This window comes from Maylandia zebra, linkage group LG20 (assembly GCF_041146795.1).
Source record: "Maylandia zebra isolate NMK-2024a linkage group LG20, Mzebra_GT3a, whole genome shotgun sequence".
Classification (NCBI taxonomy): Eukaryota; Metazoa; Chordata; class Actinopteri; order Cichliformes; family Cichlidae; genus Maylandia; species Maylandia zebra.
In genome coordinates, this window is record NC_135186.1 from 7869209 (window position 1) to 7892102 (window position 22894).

General features: G+C 38.7%; 3 protein-coding genes across 16 annotated transcripts in view; 2 read left to right on the top strand and 1 right to left on the bottom strand.

Moving 5' to 3' along the window:
* Positions 1 to 6374, top strand: part of cacna1db (calcium channel, voltage-dependent, L type, alpha 1D subunit, b) — a 90768-nt gene extending 84394 nt beyond the window's left edge. For all 13 annotated transcript variants that reach the window (XM_076878036.1, XM_076878033.1, XM_076878039.1 and 10 more), the window contains one exon: positions 2990 to 6374. In XM_076878036.1, coding sequence (XP_076734151.1) covers positions 2990 to 3295 — 306 coding nt within the window. In that variant the 3' untranslated portion in view covers positions 3296 to 6374. The remainder of the gene's footprint in view (positions 1 to 2989) is intronic.
* A 72-nt stretch (positions 6375 to 6446) lies between these two features.
* On the bottom strand, positions 6447 to 16126 carry chdh (choline dehydrogenase). 2 transcript variants are annotated; one of them, XM_004554028.6, is made up of 10 exons: positions 16038 to 16126; positions 14277 to 14722; positions 13693 to 13923; positions 12602 to 12768; positions 11955 to 12106; positions 11702 to 11831; positions 11414 to 11548; positions 10668 to 10810; positions 8827 to 8929; positions 6447 to 8603 (listed from the first exon to the last, which is right to left on the bottom strand). In XM_004554028.6, the coding sequence occupies exons 2-10, from the start codon at positions 14711 to 14713 to the stop codon at positions 8185 to 8187; spliced, it is 1917 nt and encodes a 638-aa protein (XP_004554085.3). In that variant the 5' UTR covers positions 14714 to 14722; positions 16038 to 16126; the 3' UTR covers positions 6447 to 8184. The 2 variants fall into 2 exon arrangements, with proteins under 2 accessions (XP_004554085.3, XP_004554086.3); XM_004554029.6 differs by lacking the exon at positions 16038 to 16126 and adding an exon at positions 15425 to 15811.
* il17rb (interleukin 17 receptor B) lies at positions 16101 to 21131 on the top strand. The gene is given in 11 exon segments (XM_076878041.1): positions 16101 to 16262; positions 16369 to 16393; positions 17760 to 17876; positions 18201 to 18307; positions 18430 to 18565; positions 18704 to 18739; positions 18946 to 18975; positions 19063 to 19146; positions 19557 to 19822; positions 20023 to 20400; positions 20402 to 21131. Coding segments are annotated over 11 exon segments (1320 nt in total). The 5' UTR covers positions 16101 to 16160; the 3' UTR covers positions 20441 to 21131.
* Positions 21132 to 22894: the final 1763 nt, after the last annotated feature.

A 22894-nucleotide genomic window follows, 5' to 3' on the forward strand; every position in this document is an offset into this window, starting at 1 on the left:
AATAAAACTGGACCATTGGACCATTTTTTCACTTTGAATTTCAGGGTGTCTTTGAATTTTGTTCTCTGTAGTACACTGTTAAAAAAAGCATCCTAAAACAACGGTAATATTCCGGCAGCTGGGGCGCCAAAATACGACCGTGAAATAACAGAAAATAACTGTCCCATAAAAATACGGTTATTTTCAGTAATGAAAATACAATTAGTTGCGCTAATTTGACATGGGATCTCGCCTTTTTCAAGTGCCGCTAAACATTAAATCAGGAACATGTTAATGTGATTAAACAATGAAATCATCTATAAATAGGAAAAAAAAACATCTTAAAAAAACGGTAATATTCTGGCAGCTGGGGCGCCAAAAATACGACCGTAAAATAACAGAAAATAACTGTCCCATAAAAATACGGTTATTTTCAGTAATGAAAATAGAGTTTGTTGCGCTAATTTGACATGGGATTCTGCCTTTTCCAAGTGCTGTTAGACATTAAATTAGGAACATTTTTACGCGATCAAACAATGAAATTACCTATAAACAAGGTCACTGAATGTGGAAATATGAATCATAATACGTAAATGTACAGAAATATACAGTTAACAGTTGGTTTAAGTAATAATTGATTGCATGCCCTGGGACAGACTGACAGAGGCGAGGCTGCCATATCGCACCATCGGCCCCTTTGGCCATCACTAGTAGGCGGTAGGTGAAGAGTCTTAACCACGGACACAACGACAGAGAGTGTCCGAGCCGGGGCGCGAACCGGCAATCTTTTGATCACAAGGCGAACTGCCAACTCTTGAGCCACGAACGGCCTAACTAGCAACGATAATAATACTTATGTGATGTAACACAAGCTTATAGGGATCATGTTATATACTTTTCCATAGCATTACATTTGAATTCAACAGTTCAATCTTTCAAATAACGGACAGATATTTGTGAAATCATGATACATTTGTGAATGTATTTTAACAATCTAAATATGCATATGTACAGACAGATACATTTAATAATCATGACAATTATGTTGTATTACATTACAGTGATTTAACGTTAATTTACATTCAAAATGTGAAGTCAAAGTCTATTTACGTAACTTTAATGATATTCTAGAAGAACAGAACATTACTGTAAAATGCACAGTAAAATACCTTCATATTAGGGTTTTTTCCTACGGTCGCAGCCATACCCGCGACCTTGTTGTTAGTTCACATTCATTGGCCGATGCTTAGCATCATGTTATTTATATTAATTGCAATTCCTACCTCCACATTTCTTTTTCAAAATATATAATTAGCACAGCGTGTCCGTGCAGTGTTTTACATTGTGGCATGCAGAGAAATCTTAACAAAAAAGCTCACAGAGAGAGATTGAGCTTGTTATTGAACCCCAAGCTGGTAAGGGGAGCTCCTTATTAAAACACTTGCGGTGCTACAATATGCCTCAAGGTTCAACAACAGCACAACAGAAGTCACTCATGGTACAGCACTCTCTCTACAAAACAACAGCTGTCAGTGACGCTGCACCACGGCGTAAACACAACATTCAAGATAACAGTTTAAAGTAACGTAACCATAAACAATAAAACAAGAACATCTAAACAGCAGCACATGTCCCAAGGAATGATGGGAGACATTTCTGGATGTATTTTTACGATCTAAATATGCATATGTACAACAAAATATATTTAACAAACAAGTAAATTGTGTTTTATTACATTTACAGTGATGTTATGTTATTTTACATTTGACCTGTCAGATCACAGTCTACTTATGTAAATGTAGTGATATTCTAGGAAAACAGTACACATCATTTTCACTTGCATCAAGATATAGACTGATTACACAGTCTATATCAGTATAGATATGCAGCATGATGTTTTCCCCATTGGGGTTGGACATGTTTTCAAAGTGTCCCCTAAATGTTTTTGAGCAGTTTTCTTTCTTGAAGTTTTCATTCTTGAACTTCTTGTTCTGACTCATTTGTGATGTACACCTCAACTTTTCCACTATGTCAAAATGAAAAACATTTTCATAATTACTGAAGGAAACGGTTTCCAAGGCCTAATCCGTGGATCGACTTCCTTCGAGGCGTGGACGTCTATCAGCAGAGAATGTACCTTCACCTATCAGCAGAGAATGTCCCTTAGTCTGTAACACAGCCAAATATATTCTCAAGTAATATTCAAGCATGCCATTCAGCGTGTTAGTACGAGCTCGGGAGCAGCTTGGGAGAACAAGAAAACAGAGACTGCTTCAGGTTGTCTTCCCAAATTGACTCAACTTTATTCACAAGTACAACAGTTTATATAGAGGGTAAAATTCATGAGACAGCAGATTTATCAGTTTAAACCAGTACAGACCAAGATAAGGGAGCGTCTTCCTGCCCTTGGGTGAAGAAGCATCCTTTGTGTAGTTTATTAGTTCAGCTACAATTGTGATTATCTCAGCGACATATTTTCAAGGCACAAAACAAAGAGTTCTTTCATTAGTGAAATCTGAAACAAACCATTTGGCCTTCAACAGGCGTCTCCTAAAAGATTAAGAAACTAATGTAGCTGAGGGAGTGATCTCTGTGGTATTTCAACCTTGTACCAGCCTGTGATTCTCACACATCAATTCTTGGGTCAAAGAGAAAAATAACTAAAACAAAGGGGCCTTATTGAATGACAGAGTTTTCCTGTATAATGTCACTATAAAACAATATCCAGTAAATGCTACCATGGTACTAAAATACCTAACAATTACCTTTATTAAAAACAAGTATGGCTGCATGTCCAGGCAGCTAACTCAAGTTGGGAAGCGTGATGAGCAATGCTTCTGTCAGTGAAGCATTCATTTTACAAGTCAACAGGATGTTGCAGAGGTCATCTATTGGGAGCTAAATGAATACTATCTGTAAGACCCAGAATGTGTGGTTCTTGATCTTGCTGAAGATCACTTTTTCCACTTCATGGTTTCAGCTTTAATTATCTCCTGACTGCTCTCCACAGGTGCTGATTTCTGAAGGTTTGGGGAAATACGCCAGGGACCCTAAATTTGTGTCAGCAACTAAACATGAGATTGCAGACGCCTGCGAGATGACCATTGATGAAATGGAGAGTGCCGCCAGTAACCTGCTGAATGGGACCATGGGTAATGGCAACACAGGGAGGAAAGAGAGCGTTGGCTCGGATTCGCATGCCAGTGCAAATATTAGGGACCACAGCATCCGTGACTACAGCGATGAGGAACCATATGTGGCTGTGAAATGTGAGGAGGACCTAACAGATGAGATGATATGCATCACCTCACTATAACAGCAGCTCACACTGGGATATATTTAGGATTTTTTCAATTGAATTTTTACTACTGCTCTACGGTGAGGGGACACCTCTATTCAAGTGCATCATGCAATAATGAAAATGTGTAAAACACAGATGGATAAGAGAGCAAAGTGCCTTGTTTTCTCTTAAGAAATGATGAAGAAATGGTTGGGTTTCTGGAAAATTTAGCAAACCAGAGGGAATCAAATCTGTCTGCCAACCAGTCTGCCATCTAGTGAGAATTCAAACCTCTAAATTGGGTTTTTCTTTATTGTTACACTGGTTTCTTACAGCAGGAAAAACTCAAATGTAGGTTTTCTAACACAGATTTTAGGAATCAGCTTCAGTTCAAGGTGATAATGGGTCGGCCCAGCTGCATTGTTCTAAAATAAATCTAAACTGTTTACTCGATATATAAAGAGCCAAAAAAACAAAAAGTGTTCCACCGTTTCAATCATTTTTAGATTGCAGTGCATGATTTTGTTTTTCCCAAAGAAGCTGATTTTGTTAAAACAATTTTAGAAAAATATCCAAAGCATTCAACTAACTTACGTTCCAGTTTAGATGTCTGAAAAAAAAAAAAACCACCAGCGCCAGGTCAGCGTATGGTTGTCCAGTCATTCCAAGCTTCCCTGTATTTCGTTGCCAGATCCATGTATATAAATAATGTGTGATTTTAAACCTTTTATTGGTCATGTTAGCAAACACTGGTTGTTCGCATTACATTATTACCTTCGTGACTCGATTTAGAGTAAAAAAAACTAAAACAAAAAACTTGACAGAAAGTTTTTTTCTTAGTAGTCTTGATCACTTAAACTTCTCTGGGTTCACAGTTCAGGATTTCAGGGCTAAGCTTGGCTATGTCTCTGTTTTTGACTTGAAAAGGAAATCACATATCAGTAAGAAAAATAACATGTCTTTGTCCTCAGGCATATCCTCCTTCTTCATGTAATCGCGGACACATTCTCTTAAGTCCTCCCTTTAAACTAACAGCAGTGCTACATTCAAGGAGTTTGATCAAGCTACACACCCTAAAAATAAAGGAATATTAGGATGCTGTGTGTCACTCGCTGCTGTGTGTCACTCACTGCCCTTGATGATCCTTAACTTTGAAGACTGAGTTTTCTTTGTTAAGCCCTTTACTCAGATATGCAATGATGGACTACTATGAATCACTATTCCCCCTGAATCACTCTGAGATCAGCAACAGTAGATAATCTCTGAGGTTTCTGTGTGATGTGGCTCAATAGTGAATGAGACCCAGACTACTCATGTTTTAAAAATAATTACTCGCTGACAGGATGACGTTATCTTTGGCAGTTCTTAAAGGTGAAACAAAAATAAAAGCAAAGACCACCAGAGTTTCTTTGTGCCACAGATGACACATCAAGTAAACCATTTATTTCCTCCACTGCTGCAAAACTCTGTTGTTTTTGCAATGGAATGAATAAGACCATACAGGTCTCTACATAATGGGCGACTATTTACTGGATTGCCTGACAATATACTATGTCAGTATATTTGCTATTGTAATGAAATGACTGCTGTTGCCTTTTATCTGTTGGAGTTGTTTTTGTCAAGACAAAGAGCACAACTTGGGGGAAATCGTAGTAAAGCGTTTCTGCACCACTAATGGGTGTTTGTCTCCCACTGCCAACTATAAAGCCTTCAGATTAATTTAAACAAAAAACAACATACCAAGTGATGGATAGGCAATCTTTCTTTTTTTCTTACTCTAAATACTGCTGTAAGGGCAATTTGTTCTGTACAATCAAAGGGCTCCTATAAAACCAAAACAAGGGAATGCTTGGTTACATTGTAACCCTGGTTCTCTGAGTGTAGAGACTCTCTCTCCACTCAACTACATATTTCATTTATGAGTTGGAGAGAGAGTCTGGACAGAATAGAGAACACTCGTCCATACTCAGATGCGTCAAATGTTTTTTGTTACCAAAATTACTGAGGTTTATTTATTTATCTATTGTGACTAAAAGTTGACTAAAGGGTCTAAATCCGGTGCCGGTGTTTGCTATTGGACATTCTGATGATGTAGATATACAGATGTACAGATGTATAAGCAGGATACAAGCTGCTATCTGGACTATCGTTCAGATGGACTGCAAATGCACTCTTTCCTCTTCACTCTAGAAGAGACTCATACAGGTTTAAGTGGCCAATACAGCTGATAAATGAGACATATGCATTTTTTTAACTGCAAGTAAATTGTTTTTAATGTAGACTTTGAAAAAAATCTTATTACCTCTGTAACTCTCCGGGCCTGTTGGTTAACATGTCAGGGAAACTCTGGTAACGCTGCATTTGCACAAAAGTAGTAATCGGAAACATTTATGTGTGATTTTTTTTTTCTTTATTGGCAGCGATCGTCATTGGTTGTCCAAAAGTCCATAGTAATGAATGATGAACCACCAAATCTTTAGTAAAAAACAGTGTTTGTACCCAACATTACAAAGATTAAAGAGAAGTACCAGATTCAACACTGGTCTGATTTCCAAGAAGCCATAAAAAGTCTGAGGTAAACATGCTGGCTTCTATGTGAGACTTTTGTTTTTTATTGAAAACCACCCAACTCCACTCCCCAAGGCATTCAGCTATGCTTTGAATCACTTACGACAGCTTCTTGACCGGAAGCCACCTGCTTAGGAATATAATCTGTCAAAAGTGCACGACTCCAGACAGTTCAGATTTACCCTGTGGCTCACATGCGAGAAACTTGAAACAACAACAGTCACGTGGAGATTATTACTAGTGCAACTACCCAAATGATTTATCATATGAGATAAAATGACAAGGACTGCAAAGCTTTGTTGTGCAACGCAGCTTTACTTTTTTGTACTGTTCCACTGCTTTACAGATGTCTATAAAGTGACAATGATGTATAAAATCTGTACAGCATTTGTAAAAAGTACGCGATTAACTTGAAGATCTCTGCTTTCTATCCAGTTGTATGAAAATTTAAAAAAAGCAAACAAGAATAGCTCTATCTCTACTTTGTAGCATGAGTACTAGTACCTTATAAGTTTTGTACCAATAAAAAGAGAAGCCCTTTTTTGCATACTTGAAGTTTTGCCTGGAATGACAATGAACCTGCTGATTTTTTGTAACGAACACTGAATAAAGACACAAGAACAAGGTCAGGAGGCTTTGTTTAGTGTCAGCACAGAAAAACAACAGAAAGCCTTTGACGGTGTTCCCAGTAAGTTTCCCTTCATAATGACAGATGATTTAAACATTCACATCATGTTAGACAATACTGCATTATAATGTAAACCATAAATTCTTTATGATATAGTGCAAAGCTTAATAAGACATACTTATAATTTATGTTAGTGCTTTCATTATAGCTGCTAATACACACTGATTATTCGCTCAAAGTCTAAAATCTCAGCACCGGTGTGTGTCAGTTCAAACTGGACCAAACTCAAACACACTGTAGCCATGTGCAACATATACATGAATTAATACAAATCAAATGTAATCGTGATCTCATAGGCAACAATGATATTACAGTTACATTAAAAACATAGTTTAAAAAAATTCACAACACAATCAGAAAAAAGCTGCTTATAAAAAGTGACACTGAAGATTTTTAGTTTCAAAGTTCTTAGTGTGCATTAACATAGTGTTAAAACATGACAGCGGTGCAAAAGCTGTGAGTTATGTAGCCCAAGGACGCACATTTGGCACATAGCATGAATCAAACAAATCAACTGAGGTGAGTTTTACAGATGCATTGACAGCATTTAGGAGGTCTGTTCCTTTAACTGTCTGTTAAATCTAGAGACGCGTGCATTGGTAGTGTAATCGCTACAAGTCTGATTATAATAATTTCTTTTCCAAGCTTGAATCAGGGTTTGGTCCAGTTTATATTACCACTTCACTTAAGTCTTTTTGGTAAACAATGTATGATCCTTCCCCACAGTTGTCTGTTTAGATGTACAAAAAAAAAAAAAAAGTTTGTTTCTTCCATCCTGCCTATTCAATGCTCTGTTGTCACGCAAACAGAGTAACAAAACCAAATGTTTTCTGCAGATGTTGATGGTAAAGCTGTAGCTATAGAAACTGCTATAAAAACTGGCTAAATTGTGGGAAACCTAAAGTGAAAGCGAATCACTTTATTGCCTTCATGTTAATGTGAAATGAGTGCGGGGGGACAAAAAAAACAAAACAAAGATTTTATCTGTTGAACCTGCAAGTTTTCAGGAAGGAAGAGGATTGTCACAGCGAAAGGCTGCCAACCTCTGATCTGGTCTGAGCAGACAGGAGCGAGCTGCTGAGGCCAGTTATTCTACAGTCTACAGTTTGCTCCAGCTGCTGACTGCAGCTCTCAACCACATTAGATGACGGCTGATAAGACAATTGTTTTCTGAAAAGCAGTGCCGTGGAAACAGATTTTCATCAGAAGCTCATATCCTTGAAATATTCAAGTTTCTTTCGTTTTTTAAAGCTGTTTTGCAATTTTTTAATGTGATGCTGGACACTAGTTTGTAATCTTGGGTAATTACTTCATGTTTAAGACATACATTTCACAGCATTTTTACTGAAATTCATGATGAGGCAGGCTGGTAAATTGTTTGCTAAGCGAGAAGCCACATATTAGACACATTTCCTGTCATAACCACAGTTATTTTGCTGTACTGTTCCACCCCAATGGCAGCGTGAGACAGATGTGAAGTGTTTATGGTCCTAAATATGTGTGTTAGGCCAGGAATGTTCCCATGGTAATAATTCACAATATCAGCTCAGAGTTAAATTGATAAGCTCCTAATCGAACATACAGCTTGTGATTTACTGCTATTTTTGCCTAATAACTGACTCTATTGAGGGATTTTTCTAACTCACAGATAAGCTGTACACCTCTCTCTTTATCTCTGTGTGTCAAGTGTTGGAGGCTGGTACACAGGAACCCCCGAGTCAACGAGTGCAGGGCGACCTCTGATAATATCAGCAGTCTTCTCTGCCATCATGATGGTTGGAGCATTCAGGTTTCCACTGACAATGCTGGGCATGATCGAGGCGTCGATCACACGAAGCTTCTCCAGGCCCAGAACGCGTGCGTTTGAGTCAACCACCGCCATCGGGTCAGAGGGCGAGCCCATCTTGCATGTGCAGGATGGATGGTAGGCAGTGTCTGCCTTTTGGCGGACAAAAGCATCAATGTCTGCGTCGGATTGGACCTGAGGACCAGGCAGGGCTTCAGGACCACGAAAGGGGTCAAAGGCCTTCTGGGCGAAAATCTCTCTGGAGAGTTTGACACACTGCCTGAACTCCCACACGTCAATATCTGAGAGGAGGAGAGGGAATCAAAACCAGGAAAAGCTTATATAAGAACGTGCCAGAGCAACTTTGTTGTAACTCAAAAGTCTGCAAGCTGCTGAGGTAAAAGTTGATGCAGAGGGACTTCAATACTGCAACAATAACTACAAACATGTCAAAATACTGTCATTGTTCAAAAATAGATTTTTTTTAAGGGGGAAATTTAAAGGAAATATCAAATACATCCAGACCTGTGGTGAGATAGTTTGGCTGAATGATTGGGTGGTCCAGGGGGTTGGTGCTCTTCAGCTTCAGCCAGCCTGTACTGGTGCTCCTCATTGGTCCAACATGAACCTACAACAACAGCATGAGTAAAACTGTCACTGCTAACCGAGCTAACTAAAACAGCACAGCTGAATTTCATTAATCCTAGTTTGTAAACCCAAGCTTTTTACATGATAAAGGCTTTTTAGCTTTTTAAGTTATTTTGTCCAAGAGAAAACCTCAAAACACTAAATTCTAGGGATGTTCCTTATTTCTTACTCGAATAACTGTGGAAAAAACGTAGACTAACCAACTAGTCTAAAACTAAGGAACACTCAAATATTAAGTTTAAATTGACAAACGTTTGGTGGAAAATGTCAAAAACAAATAAGAGAGGCGTCTAAATCATTTATGACATTCTTAAATAGCGAATCAAGCTGTGTGGCACCTCGCATTGTGCATTATCAACGCTACACGTTACACTCCAGACAGTGAAGGAGAAAAACACCTAAACTAAACCGATGTTATATATGATATGAAAACATGTAACTATAACAGATGTTTATGTATAACTAAAATACGACAAGTTAACATCTGGAAAATGAATAAATTGTGACTGTAAAGTTTGGCACGTTGCTCTTTGAAAATTCATGACACCTACTAAAGTAAAAGTTCTAAAAATTTAAAATAATAAAAACAATAAATCATCCGCCCATTTTCTTCTGCTTATCTGAAGTCGGGTGAGCGGGACAGCAGCAGGGAAGCCCAAACCTCCCTCTCGCCACCTCCTCCTCCGGGGGAAACATCAAGTCTTTCCCAGGCCAGCCTATAAACGTAATATCTCCAGGATGCCCTGGAGTGCACCAGGGCCTTCTCCCGGAAAGACATGCATGGTTGGAACACCTTACCCAGGAGGTGACGGCCTTGGCCATCTATTTTCGATATGGAGGAGTCGTGGCTCTACTCTGAACCACTCTCAATTGACTGAACTGCTCACCCTGTCACTAAGGCAGAACTCATCTTTCAGAGAAAGCTCATCAGTGTTAACAAAAATATGAAGCGTAGATTAACAGATTTATGGCATTTCTCAATGACGAAGCGCCATCTCGTGCCAGATGGCTACATAACATTTAGTACACAATAATTTACCGGCATTGGGCATGAATTAAAATTTGAACAGAGTGAACAACTTAAGTCTGGTACCGACTAGTAACTAGTACTAGTAGTAGTAGACTTGTAGCTGTGCACATCCCTAGTAAAAACACCATCATAAGTGCTCATTTTTGATGTGGAAAAACTGAGGCCACTGTCATCTTTCAAATGAGGAAAAAAACTGATGCAACTTGAGATGTGGGCCTTTTCTAGGGAGCAGGTTTAGCTAACACATCTGAGTTCATAAACCCTGAGATGAGCTGAAATTCCAATTCTAATTTACAGATGTATGACACTATTAATTAAAGTAAAAAGAAATAAACGGCTGCGCCTTTTGCACCGTTTAAGTAGAAGACAAAGAAAAAGAAAGAGCGAGTGATTTCGTTTCAGGTGCACTTCTCTGGAAAAGAGGCTATAAATAAGGGTGAAAGGTTCCCCGCATAGAATTTCCTGGAAAACTCATGGGGCTGTTTTTTTTTTTTCCATGGAACATATGCACGCCTGTAAATACTCCTCTGCAAGACTGGGCATATTCTATGTGCTGCAATTCATGCTTTGGGCTGTTTACTTGACTTCTTGTTTCTACACATGTTTATAGAAGGCTTCAAAAAACATAAGCATGCCCACTGCACCAGCATTAAGAAGTCACGGTTTTGCAAAAACAAGCTTTACTCACCTGGTAAGCCTCTATTTTGGGGGTGACTCGTCCGTGGTCAATGACTTGTGAGGGCAGAAAGTGAAATTGGATGTCGGGGTGTGCTACTTTGGGACGACTACGAATAAATCCCCCGCTTTCCATGTGGGCTGTTGCTCCATAACCTTGTGGGAGATTGATGTGGTTAGTGAAATGATTGTACTCTTTATTAGACAGGCATGTCTATTTACAAGAAATGCCCCTGGGGTGATGTGATTGATGAGCTTTTTTTCTGGTAGTGAAAGTTCTTTCGACTATCTTAGCTGACTTTCTCCAACAACCAGGAACCAGACTGTAAATGTAATTTACCAGGATCACCAATAAAACACCTCATGTCACATTTCCTATGCGTCACCATTGTTAAAACTGTGAGAGATTCTTCTATATACTGTGTCAATGCCAGCTGTAGTTTAGAAAGAGGCAGTGCTGCAGGCTGATACATTCCTTACACGCTGTGTACCCAGTGAAAATAGTTTAATATTTAACATCGGCACAATAATTGTGTATAATCATTAATATAGCTGAAACCTGAATGAAAGTTAAAGGGTTTATATTAACTCTCTGGTTTCTTTTCAATTATATTTTCTGATGAACAAGCATTTTAGATGAGTGAAATGGCAGTTTGGAGACATCTTCATCTAAAAGTGATGCAAGGACAGAAACTCTCGCTAATTCTATAAAACATTTGGGAAATTGTCCCGTTATAAATGTGCAGGTGACTCGGTTACCAGTAAACATGGTGAGCCACTCGAGGCCTATCTTGACCATGTGGAAAGGTTTCTGGGCTTTGTACAGGGTGATGGGCTGAGTACACTGCTGCTGGACATACAGCTCCAAGTGATCCTGCAGGTTATTACCGACACCTGAGAGAGGAGGAAGGCAAAGTGGTCTGACAGTAAGCACCGAAGAGATGATCGTCTGAAGTCACACAAGCATCAGTTGGAAAACTTTCTAATTTTTGTAGTTCTGTAAGTTAGAAGTAGGCTACAAGGACGTTCTTCACATACGCAACACACCTGGTAAGTGTTGAATCACAGGGATGCCGAGCTGTTTCAAGTCATCTGCATTTCCAATCCCAGATAGCATGAGAAGCTGAGGGGAATTGATGGCTCCTCCGCTGACTATCACTTCTTTTTCTGCAAACACCTGAACAGACAATAGAAAAATCGCTGTAAAGGGCCAAATTCAGGATATAAAACATAATTCAGTGTTTCAATTAATTTCATTTTATGATCCATTAGTTAATCTTCTAACATCTATCCTCCTTGCCTTTTTCTTTTGTCCATTTTGAATGTATTCCACCCCCACAGCACGGTTGCCATCAAACAGGATTTTAGTGGTCAGACATCGCACCTCCGCCTTCAGATTGGGTCGACCCAGGGCTGGTCTCAGGTAAGCACTGGCAGTGCTCCACCTCTTCCCTTGATAGATTTAGACAGTGAAAGTATGTAAAGATTAGATCAAGAATTAAACAGTACTGAAACGTATTTGACCAGTAACATGGTTTCTCTTCTGCGGCCTCAGGAATTATTCCATATGACGTACGACAGTAAATACTTTCTTAATGGGCCTAAGTTTCAGATTTTTTTAGAGTTGGTTAAGTAGTTCTATGAACACACAGTGACATGTGCTCAGAGGTTGAAAAACACATTGTGGTCAACGACAAACACACATTTTTCATCCAAGAAATTAAGCCCTTCCTTTTTTAAAGGCCACACATCTGAAAGCATATTGATTTGCTCTCCTGACATTTAGACTGTAGTATTGATATTTTAACCTTTGGAGCTAAATCAGACTGAGATCAGACGTCTAATTCTGCCACTCGAAAACATTTCACCAGAAAAGGTTTGTGGCACTTTACCTGTAACTAACCCTATTAATTATCTATCAATTCTGTAGCATTTAGCATTTAGAACCTTTATAAATGGTCATGTCCATCCAGCCCACGCCTTCCTGTTGGTATCCATTCATGTCATCAGTGAATGGATATCCTGCCTGTCGCCCCGCCTCAATAAAAGCCTTATGAAGGGGATGGTTGGTTTTCCCTCTGGACACCTGAAGAGGTCCGCTGCCGCCTCGGTATCTACAATATACAGCAAAAACATAAAGATAACATTAAAAGACAGAGAGAGCTGTTTCAATTGTTTTCATAGGAAGTAATGTAGTGTAGGCATGCAAACAATATTAATAATTCTCTTTTCTTTACTGTTGGATATGCAATCCAATAACTGAGAAGGTTTTCCATAATTGCTACACTTAAATTTAAGTGTTCTTCTATGTTTCTGTACCATATTATCAAACACAGTGATTATACTACTTCCTTTACAGGTCATTTCAACATTTCAGTTTTACTCTAACAGCCATCGTCATCATTCAGATCTAGACAACAAAGGTTCTCAGTTAAGCATGCCAAAGTCCTTCCTCCACAAAGTCATCCTGTAAATACTTGGGTAAAGTCTTTGTAGTCTCCCGGTGTTTGTTTTTGGTACATTTCCTGTGGTTTTCACCTTGTCACTGTGGTTGTACTGAACAGTTTCCAACAAATTTCTTCTCATAAGCAGTCTCATCAATCTCATTCAGAGTTCGCTGACATTTATTTCATTGTTTGCTATTTATGAAATGACACGTTATATTGTATCAAATATATCCCACAGTGCCTCAAATTTCTGTTTGCACATAATAGTTTTAAACTGTAAAGTGCTTTTGAGCTGTGACCTTTTTTGACTGATGTATTTCCTGGTTTCTCACATTCTTAGAAATTAGAGACAGCCAGTCTAGATATGCGTGATGCTCGGTGTAGGTGCGTTCTGCAAAAGAATTCAATGCAGTGCTGTGCATTTATGCACAAGGAAAAAACTGTCTTGTTACATATTTGAGATTTTAAAGCCTAGGTGAGCGGGACAGAGAAAACAGCACTGCCACGCAAGTGAAAAATGCTGTGATCATACATAAAAAGATACTGGAAAAGCAGTGGTAAAAATGCCCAGTATATATTTGTATTAGTTACCTGTTTTCTCCCAGCTCATGACACTGAGCTTTCCTAAAATAAGGCAGACAATGCTCATAATCCCAGCCATCTGCGCCCTCTCTTTGCCAGCGGTTATAATCTTCAGCGTGCCCGCGGATGTACACCATTGCATTGAGTGAAGAGGACCCTCCCCAGACGCGGCCCCTCGGCCAGTACATTACCCGATTGTCCATGTTGGCTTGAGGTAAAGTGTGGTAGAACCAGTTATACCTGAGCAAAAATGAAATGAGATAGCAACAAGTCAGACTATTATAAGTTAATAACAGTTTATACAATGTTATTATTACTGGTATCAGAATGCTGGGCTATTAATGTTAGGCCAATACTGTACTGTTTTTGCACGTGTAAAAGCGATGTAATATTGTAATGCCATTTCATTGTTCACATTTAAACAACTGAGATGTAGGTTAAAGGTCAAAGGTCTGCTTGCTACACACTGAGCTAATTTAGAAACCCTTTAGCGTGTAATATTAAATGTCATACAGTAAGGCAAATGTCTGTTTTTATAAATCTGAACAAAAACATTTAATGACTCGAATAACAAAACAGATCAATCAAAGTACTTGTCATCGCAGAGGTTGTAGATCAGGGCAGCTGGCATGTGGATTTTCCATGAGAGTCGCAAGCTGCCTAACCACCTGTCCTTAGGGCCAGCCTCGAGCAGCAGCGCAGACTCCTGGGCGTCTTCTGTGAGGCGGTTAGCGAGGACGCAACCAGCGGACCCCGCTCCAATAATGACATAACTGTAAGATGGTGTTTTCTGATCGGCTGTAGGTGACGATGCAGAGCTCCACTGAGAAGATGAGACAGTGAAGCATCTGTAATGGCTGGAGAAGGATGAGCTGGGGGAAGAGGGGGGACCCATCTTTCTGGTCTTGGGGACAAAGCGGCATTCGGGCACACTGGTAAAGAAGCACCTGCAGTCCCTTATAAATCTTCCCTGTCTCCAAGTCACAGCCCTTTGGGCTCCAGTTAGGCTCCGTGTGGTCAAACACAACATCCTGTTTTCCTTATTCAAACACATATTTGAAAACAAATCAGAAGGGGGTGAGCTTGGAAATGTCTAAAACTGAAACTCTGATGAAAAGAATGAAATTTGTAGTATGTGTCTGCATTTCTGCACAACTCTCTTAAATATTGTGATTCTATATAAGAGAGAGGCTGTAAGGTGATATAGCAATGAGCATGATGTCCACATCACATCACTTCATTCTGTCAGCAAGGAAGACTCGATGTCCACTACAAGGGACTGAAGATAAAAATAAATAAATAACTATTCTGTTATTCAGCAGGTAACATGTTTCTTTCATCCACAGCACAAGTTAACTAAAGGCCGAAGGATAAAATATCTGTCTCTCTCTATTGGCCTTGAAAAGACTAAATACTTATTCATCTAATATGACTTATGCCACTCCTTTTCTTTGAAATGCCCAACTGATAGTTGTGAAACTGACAGCAGTTAAATTAATAACTAGGGACAACTAGACACTCAGTACATAGGTTAACTTGACTTGCATCAAGTGCAGCATGTTAAAAGTTAAACTTTAATTCTCTGTCACATCAGAAGTCCTGTGTTTCTACAGCAGTAAGGCCTTCTGCTGCCTGACTTTGTTATTCAGTCTGATAAAAGTCATAAAAAAACGAATTTTGTTCACAGGAAAAGCACAACTGTTGTTTGTGGCTGAGCGCACATGAATTTAGTTCAACAGACCTGGAATTGCACCGTGTGTTTCTGGTGAATGTGTGGTCTGAGGACTGTTCCGTGTTGTTTCTCGAGAAAACAATGTGCAGTTTTCCCAATCGGACCGAGGCAGAGAGTGATATCTAGGTCACGGCAGTCATATCAGTAAACCAAGAGTCACAAATGTCAGCAAGTACTGACTAACAAAGTAACCGCTGTCTAGCAGTCTCTACGCCTTTGCTAATGTCCAAACTCTACTTTTAAGTCATTCTGATTGAAACTTTGAGATGAAAACTCAGTTTCGCAACCGCTAACTTACCAGCATCTAAGTCCATACATCTAGTTACATTAGTTGATACATTTCTGCTTTAATATAATTCATTTTTTTAAAAAAAATAGCGTCGAAATGTTACATTTAAATGATTTAGAGACCTGGCGATGGCGGGGCTGCTTATAATCTCTATGGTTGTTTAGGTCTACCGCTAACGAGTGGTCAGAGCTCACAGTCGTCGTCTGGACCTTAAACAGCACACAAGGACACGGAAAATACTCAGTATAACTTCACACATGCGACACTTAATTGGACCTGATCCGGTGCTGGAATAGTTTAATGAGAAAAGAGGACGTGAAGCAGCAGACCTACCTCTCAACAGGCAACAAGTAAAACGGTCAGCACGGTGGGCGGGGCTTATCGTATTGAAATAACGGAATTCAGAGCGTCAGCACTACAGTGCTCCTGTAGGTAGTTAAACAGTTACTCGGCTTTATGATCGTTTATTTCTGTAACTTTTACTGGTGTTTTATTATGTGGGGAGTCACGCTGTTTTTTCTGTTTTGTGTCGCCGCCCAGGTGACATCACATAACATTGTAAGTGACCTACATTTTTTTAAGTAATCCTTTATTATTTAGTATTTATTTATTTTAATTCAAACTTCAAAGGGATCTTACATTTATTTGTGCTGTTGCTTTTCAGGAGGTGAAATGTGAAGAATATCATGGTAAGCCTATTTCATGTTTATTAGCGCTAGATGGAAACTATAATCTGCCAATATGTTATGTTTAAACTATTTCAGGTCGACTATGAGCACCTTTGTGTTCCAAAGTAATCTGGTTCTTGCCAGGTTCTAAAATGTGTTAAATACTCCCTCAGATGAACAGCAACGCGTAGAATATAAAGATCTTTGTCAAGATATAGAGTACAGTGAAATTCGGTTTGGCTGTCTCTGTGAAAGCACACCTCAAGACTTAATTACTTTGGCACTCGTAGACTGCAGACTATGACTTCATCAATCTCTCACGCTGTGGAGGATCATTGTTGAGAAATTTTGTTATGCTCTTTGTGAAGGCATTGCTTCATTTCATTGAGGTTTGTGGGGCTTGATGAAACTTCCACTCCTAAAAGATGTTAACTGTCTTTCCACGTGTGAATAATATTCCTCACTCTAGATTGATTATATGTTAACAGCCTTATATCTCATCCCAGACTGATGGTCATCAGAATGTCCTTTGTCTCCTTGGAGGTGTATTAGCCTTCAGATTTGTAACAAATTTCTCTGAGTATTGCATGGTTTGACTGTTTGATGAATCTGCTGGGGTATTTATTAACTGCAAGTTGGGGCATGTAGAATCTGAAATGTAGCTCCAGGGCTGTTTGCGGTTTCTGTGAACATTGCAGATTGCAACTTTTGTATTAACACACACCTGTACTTCCCAGACCAGCAAACTCACAAAACTTTGTGATCATTAGCAAATCGGGTGGATTTGATTAGCAGAAACTGGCTGCTGCTTTTCACTTTTAATCCCTTTGGAAGCAGTAAGGGTGTTTTTCACACACTGCTTTTGCTTTTTGATATGTTTTTGTTAAATAAGTATGTCATGTGTTGTTCATGTGAGGTTGTATTATTTTAAGATCTATTAACAGCCAGCAGATTATTTTTAATATTTGCTGATATGTTAATACGTTATAATTTAAAGAGGGTGAACTTTCTTTTTTCCAATTGACTCTAAAGCTACTAGTGGTCATATTTTTACTACTTTTCTACACTTTAAAAAAAAAAAAAATTCATCACTGACAGACACATGAAAGGAAAATCACAATAACAAATGCATATGAAGTAAGAATTTAAGATAAAAAAAATGCATTACATATTTTGTGAGTTATCAAATATGGGAATAGCCATGCTTATTTGAGATCTTCAGATTTCATTATACTCTGTTTGTTTTTATCTTTTTTGCAACAAAAACTGTTACAGAAGCTGCAAAATATATTTCAGCTGCCAAATCAACACTGACCATCTCTTTAAATATCCGAAAACACAATCCGTCTGCGGGGACAGTGAGCACCGCTGTTGTTTCTCATTTCAGGTTTTCCCCCAGGACACGAGACCTTGGTTCCATCTCTAGTGGCAGGCTTGGAATTGAAGATGGTGCCAGTAGGCGAAAGAGTCATGCTCAACATAAGCTGGGCGATCAGCATTGATGGTTGGAGACCACATTTTGTGTGTTTTTTATATAGCACTTGGGACTGCTGATGTTATGACAGATTTAATGTTGCCATTTACTAAACAATCATACATCTGCAGAGTAGACAGTAGGTCTTTGTTGCACATGTTTTATTTGCTGATGGTGGTGAAACATTAAGGACATTGAGATGATATCCAGCAAAAGATGTTGAAGATTTTTCCTTTTCTTTCATGCATTTTATACAGTGTGTACTTAGTGTGTCAGGATCCTTGTCATGGACACTCACTGGTTAATATCTAAAGGCAGACTAATTTATTTCAGTCTGTTATTTTCTCTCTGCAGCTAGTACTAAATATTTGACAGCCACTCGCATCAGAACTGAAAGACAAGACTACCATTGTAATTACAACCCATCTTTGGCCAGTGCAAGCTTGGATCAATTAGAAAAGGTATCAGTCTTAACCTTAGTAGTACTGATCATATCTTTTGGTCCTATTTCCTACATAGGGAAAAAGGTCTGTGATGCTGTTAATTGTTTTTTCCCCTTTTTTCTTTTTGTTCTGAAACCTAGATATGGTTTCATTATGCTGTAAATCCCACCTATGGCTACAATGAAATACAAGTTGCAAATCTCCCTTTCCCTCCACCGGTGGATGGCAATTTAGTTTATGCGACGAAATGTATTTATATTCCTAAAACACCAAAAAGTAAGTGTTTTTTTTTTTCTTTTTTCTTTTTTTCAAAATAAATTTTTGTAAAACCTATTACAGCCAAAACTTTTGACGGGCACAATATACTTAGGAGATATAAATGGTAAAACTATTAACATTTTCTCTGTTTTATAGCAACGGTTACACCAACTTCTCCTTATGTAACTACAGGTGAGCAATACTGTTCAGTATAGTTCAGCTAATAATTTCAGTGAGTCTGCAAAGATAAGTACATATAGAAAATCCCAGTCTCCCAGTACTGCAAGGGAATATATCAAACCACATGCATGAAGTGCACTGTATGATTTTAAATACTTACTACACCAATTTACAATGCATGTGATGACTAATCTATCTTTTCTAATTATTTACTCCAGTTAAGGTCACTACTGGGCTAACTACTCCAGGTACGAGTCACAATTTCCTAAAGCACCTGTACTGAATCAATAAAATCTGAATAAATGTGTTTCCTCTGTATATGCCCGCTTTTGCAGCTCCGAGAGTAATCGTCAGATTTGCCATCATCTTTACCGGAGGAGTGGTCATCCTCATTATCCTGAGTTCATTCTGCATAATGTGTAAATATAAACATTTTGGGGGTTTTTTTTGGAATATGCACCTGAATTATTAATGATGAATAGGAAAAATATATGCTCAACAAAACGCACGTTTACTTTGTGTGTGCACAACGTGATTTACTTGAATGCTGAATTGTATTTAGCAAAAAGGCTCCCTGCTACAGGATGACCTTACCTGCAAGCCTTTTGAGCTATGTTTGGAGTCACTTGGAAATAAATGCTTTAAACATCTTACCTTAAAATGCTTTCCAAAGCACAGAAACTCTGCTTCACCATCCTAGATTTAAAAGTTGTATTCAAGAAGTAGTCAAAGCTGGGGATTCCCCTTCTAGACACAGTATAAAGTTCAACACTGCTGGCTGGTGCTGAAGCTGACTAACTCTCCTTTCCATTGTTTTCTTATTACCCAGATAAAAATAGGACTGTTAAAGCTGGCAAATTACTGGACTACCAGAACATTCCTGTGGTGCCTCCTCATGTGCTTTTGGTGTACCCTGCTGTAAATTCAGCATTCCAGCGTGCTGTTGTGGCACTTGCAGAGTTCCTGCAGTTGCATGGCGGCTGCAAGGTTGCAATTGACATTTGGCAGCAAGAAAAGATTGCACAGAAGGGGCCGATGCGCTGGCTGGCTGAGGAAGCTAAGTCTGCAAACCAAGTCCTTATTGTCAGTCCACAGGTACAGTCTATATGAAATCATCATTCTTAGTCATTGTCATATTTATTGATATGTGTTCAATATCACACGATTACCTGGACTCTTGCATCTTTAAGTCAAGAAACAAAATAAGGATGTGATAGAACTTATAGGTGCAGTATGTCTAAATGTCTAAATATACTACTGTGTTGTATTAAAATCATTTCTCGCTCTCTTCAAAGCCCAGCCACTGTCCTCCTGACCCCAGCATGTCAGAATCCTCCATCCCAGCTGCAGCTCATGACCTTTACCCTCTGATTCTTAACATGGTGGCAAGCAACGCAAAGAACCCCAGTGAGCTGTCCAAGTTCTGGGTGGTGCAGCTGGGTGAGCAGAAGGACAAGAGTTCTTGTATGTTGCCCCTGGAACTGAGGGTCTGCAAAACTTTTTGTCTGATGAAGGATTTGAAAAAACTTTACAAGGGTCTTCACACTTGCGAGCAGATTGACAAGAAGATAATAAGTCTGATTTGTAAACGGGGTGTTTCCTACAGTGAGAACAGCACATTGACATTGAGGGAAAGTGTAGAAACACTAAGGGGGCATCAGGTTAACATTTCCAAAGAAGTCACCATTAAATTCTGTGATCACCACAATTTGAATATTAGTCATGATAATGTTTTGACTGCTTGATCAAGATGGGTCTGAACAGGTGCTGATGATTTTACTAATGATACTGTTTGCAGAATGTCTTCATGTGTTTGTTTGTGTAAATATGATGAAAGCATATATTTGGAACTGCACCTAAATGTTTAATACGCACAAAGAAAGAAAGAGAAAACAGATAATTCTCTATCAAAGAGTAAAGTAGGCCATCTGTGTCCACTGCACCACTGGCTTTCTACAGTGCAGTCCTGAGATCCAGGCACATTTAGTCCCCACTCTGGTCTCGCCTCAGGTGACCTCAGTAGGTCACATGATAGGGTGGGCCAAGGTCTCATAGTGGTTTCACCTTTAAATCCCCAGTGATGGCGACCCAAACCTGGGACTCTCCACGTTTTGTTTTTAGAACTAACTAAGCCTCTTGGATGAGAAGTTAAACGTCTTCACAAACTCAAAGAAGTCAACTTGCCTTCTTTTTTCAAGCTCCTAAGAATATCCTAACCTGGATGTCCAGGAATGTATATATTTATATGTATCTCAATTAAAGAGAAGCACTAGTATGGACCATTATGCATGCTCCTGGATAAGCTGCCCATTCATCCATGGTCGCATGGAGGCTGGAGCTCACTAGATAAGCTCTATGTTTCCTTAATCTAGTGTGTTTTATTCAAATAAAAATTGAAAGCAGATGAGTGGCTGTGGACTGTTGTCTTCCGGTTAAAAGGATTCTGGGCTCAAACTCAACCCTGTCAAACAAGGTTTTTTTTTTGTTATGAGCACATTGCATAGATGGTATCCTGAAAATTGTTTGCAGATGTGTGTTTTTGTCTCTCTACAAATTCTAGCCATGTGATATGCAGTTCTCCATATGTACATTAGTGGGAGATATGTACTTTACTAGGCAGTGGTCTATCTACTGGCCCTCCATCCAAAAACATAAGCAACAGCAGAATATACAACATTATGCAGATAAAGTGCATCCATAAGTGCACAGGCCAAGTCATTTGGTGGTTAAAATAGCCATTTCCCATATGGAAAAGATAAATATAAATCTTATAAAGTTTGTATCTGTCTTGTATGAAACTTGTATGAAAAGCATACAAGAGTGAAAACACATATAAGATCCCTTGAAAAATTATATAATGAAACTTGTATGTTTTGGATACTAAAAAAATATATGAAAGTAATGAGAAAGTGGCCACTTTCATGAGTAAATCATGTAAGCCTTATATGATTTATATATGATTTACTCATGAAAGTGGCCACTTTCACGAGTAAATCATATATGTTTTTACTATTTCTTTTCCATATGGGTTATGATAGACACATTTTTCATTTTCTGGAAATAAATTAATTAACTGTTACTGCTAGCCCAAGTGCCCCTTAGTAGCAAATGAACACAGTTTATAAAGCACAGAGTACCAAGGTATTGCTGCTGACAGAGACAGTAGGAGACTTCACATCCCTAATGGAGCCCTGCCTGACTCTAACACTGTTTATAAATGTAACGGGGCTGGGTGCTGGTTCTAGCTGCTAGCACGTTACCTTCAACATGTCATCTGATCAGGCCCATTTCACTGCAGTATACCTTCATATTTTATCATACATCAGTGCTGAACATTTAAGAGTGAATGTAATTGTGCAAGCACAAACACAAACACAGTGTGTGAATGTGTGTGTGAATGGGTGGATGACAGGTTGTGTAAAGCGCTTTGGGGTCCTTAGGGACTAGAAAAGCGCTATACAAATACAGGCCATTTACCATTTACTTCTGAAAAATGTTTCACAAAATTCTGTGCAAACAGCAAGATTGAAAAATTCAGGTGGCCAACCTGTCTCTCGCTAACAGACCAGAGGACTCCTTACATTGCATCACATGGTTAATTTGCTTTGCTGTTTTCCCAACAGAAAAACGACCAAAAGACTCAGGCTGAGGAAAGACTAATAGAGAAACTAATCCAATAACTAAAAGGGAAAGGAAATGCAGTGAGGAAATAGAATTGTAAAGGAGTAGGAAAAAAATCTGTGTTCTAATATTAGCTTTTAACACATATTTTTTAAATTGCATTTTAAAAATATTTAGATTTTTTTAATTTTTATTTTTAATTACTGTATTTAGAATAAAATACTTGTAGAGTTACTGCTATAGCAGAAACATCACACCTATATCCATGGCACTCTCTATGAACTTGATCTTGTCAATTTTGAAACCTTTGTTTACATTCTTGACAACAAATGATGAAATTCCAGTGTTGTGACCATAAATATTGTTTTGTCATGGTGGACATATTCCATCTTGGTGTTACACAATCATGAAGTGTATCTACAAATGTTTTTTGTAATCTCAAAGATGCATACTCTTTGCAAGGAAATATCAAAACCGTGTTGTGGGGACTGAGGACAGGAGGGAGCAGTGAGGTACAAATAACTGGACTCTTGTCCTGCTTCATTC

What these genes read in the sequence shown, in the direction of transcription:
- chdh (XM_004554028.6), bottom strand. Translation starts at nt 14,713, where the DNA reads ATGTTGTGTTTGACCACACGGAGCCTAACTGGAGCCCAAAGGGCTGTG. An exon ending in GGACATGACCATTTATAAAG is followed by an intron (nt 12,107 to 12,601) that starts GTTCTAAATGCT and finishes AAATCTATCAAG; the next exon opens with GGAAGAGGTGGAGCACTGCC. An exon ending in TGTGATTCAACACTTACCAG is followed by an intron (nt 11,549 to 11,701) that starts GTGTGTTGCGTA and finishes CTCCTCTCTCAG; the next exon opens with GTGTCGGTAATAACCTGCAG.